Here is a 1,788-nt window from a genome sequence, read left to right on the forward strand (position 1 = left end):
TTGAGTCATCGAGGGACGAAGCTTTTCGTCCCAAGACAGTCTGGCTCTCCAGAAGTCCTGAATCTGCATCTTGTCCACCAAGATCAATGGCGCAAGCCAACCAACTGGGTCAAACAGTCGGGCAAGTTCAGCTAGAGCTGTGCGCTTGGTCACGTGTTCTCCATGGTCAAGCTTTGGAGGTGAAAATCTGAATTGGTCGGCGACTGGATCCCATGCTGTTCCCAGTTCGTTGACGAGACCTCCGACCTCGAAATGTTGCCAGCTGGGACGCAGTCTATCGGAAAGATGTATATCGTCCATCATTTCTGAATGATTGGAAACCCATTTTTTTAATTCAAAGCCACCTTTCTTCAATAGCTCTATGAGTTGGTCTCTGCGTCGCCTAGCATCCGCCAGATCTTCCCCGCCACTTAAGAAGTCGAGACGTAGAGGTCTTGCATGATTGATTTTACTGCCTCCGGAAATGCACCTCCTTCATCCTTGCAGAGCTGTTGTAGGGTGCGAAGGGCTAGGTACGGAGCGCAAGTCTCTCCATATGTTACCGTGAGCAGAGCGAAATGCTTCGGGGATTGGTCTTGGTCGGGGCTCCAGATTACTCGTTGCAGGTGAGTGTCTGACTGTCTGACTAGGATCTGTCTAACCATCATCTTAATGTCAGCGCAGTAGGCTACCTTGTGTCTTCTCCAACGACTAATCACGGCAGCCAGGCTGTTCTGCAGTTTTGGGCCAGAGTGAAGGACATCGTTCAGACTTCTACCTGATGTTGTTTTCCGAGAAGCATCGAAGACAACTCGAAACTTCATTGCATTATCAGCGCGCTGCCAGATCCCCTGGTGAGGGATATAATTTGACATGCCTACAGGATCTTTAATCTCTCGTGCTGTCAATGGTCTCATGTGTCCCAGTTGGAGATACTCGTCCATGAAGTTGACGTATGCCTCTTTAAATTGCTCATCCTTTTGCATCCTCCGTTGCTAATAAGTCAAGGCGAGTTAAGCTGCATGAATACTATCACCTAGTGCAGATCGAGTGTTGTCTTTCATTGGCAACGGAACGATATAGCGTCCGACATTGTCCCGGCTGAATTGAGATGTGAAGATTTTTTCACAGCTCAGATCATCATGTGAAACCCGAGGCTTACGGGGAATGTCCTCTATGGACCAAAATTTCTGGAGAAGGGTCACAAGTTTCTCATGCCAAGTTCCTTCTTCATCTGTCATTGTCGTGATAGCTGCATTGGCAACATGTCTGCTCCTCGATCTCTTGGTTGGTCCAGTTATATTATCCATCCGAACACTGTTTTCTGCGCTAGGAGAGAGCCTCTTCTTTGAACCCCTGATCCTAAATATGGGGAACAACTGATCCCCCATATTTTGTCCGCTATTTTGAATTTTTTAAATCTAACATAAAATTCGTAATTAAAGACCCCAAAAAGCCTTGTGTAACAAGTTTCAAGTGAATCCGATAAATTATTGTTGTAAAATTTAAATGTCAAATAAGATCTGCAATTTTGAATTCTTACAGTTTGTTTTCAGATTCGTAATCAGCTGCTTAATATTTTTTTAAATTAATATTCGAGTATAAATGTAAAATCGATAAATATTTTTTATTGGACATGGCTAGTTTTGACCCTCTTTATTTCCTAAACGGAGCATATAGTCACCTTAATATTTTTCAGGGATTATTGAGTCATTATAAGTGACCATTTAGCTTAGAAAAAGTATAAACATTTGAGGTACGAAAACAATCATTTTTTGCCGAGGCTCTTTAGAAGTCACACTTTAATGA

At 43.5% G+C, this 1,788-nt stretch overlaps 1 protein-coding gene across 1 annotated transcript; it reads right to left on the bottom strand.

Annotated features, from left to right (window-relative positions):
• Positions 1 to 410: 410 nt before the first annotated feature.
• LOC122499787 lies at positions 411 to 965 on the bottom strand. The gene has a single exon (XM_043608297.1). The coding sequence runs from the start codon at positions 963 to 965 to the stop codon at positions 411 to 413; it is 555 nt and encodes a 184-aa protein (XP_043464232.1).
• Between the last annotated feature and the right edge of the window lie 823 nt (positions 966 to 1,788).

Source organism: Leptopilina heterotoma, unplaced genomic scaffold, assembly GCF_015476425.1.
Source record: "Leptopilina heterotoma isolate Lh14 unplaced genomic scaffold, ASM1547642v1 Lhet_176, whole genome shotgun sequence".
Lineage (NCBI taxonomy): Eukaryota > Metazoa > Arthropoda > Insecta > Hymenoptera > Figitidae > Leptopilina > Leptopilina heterotoma.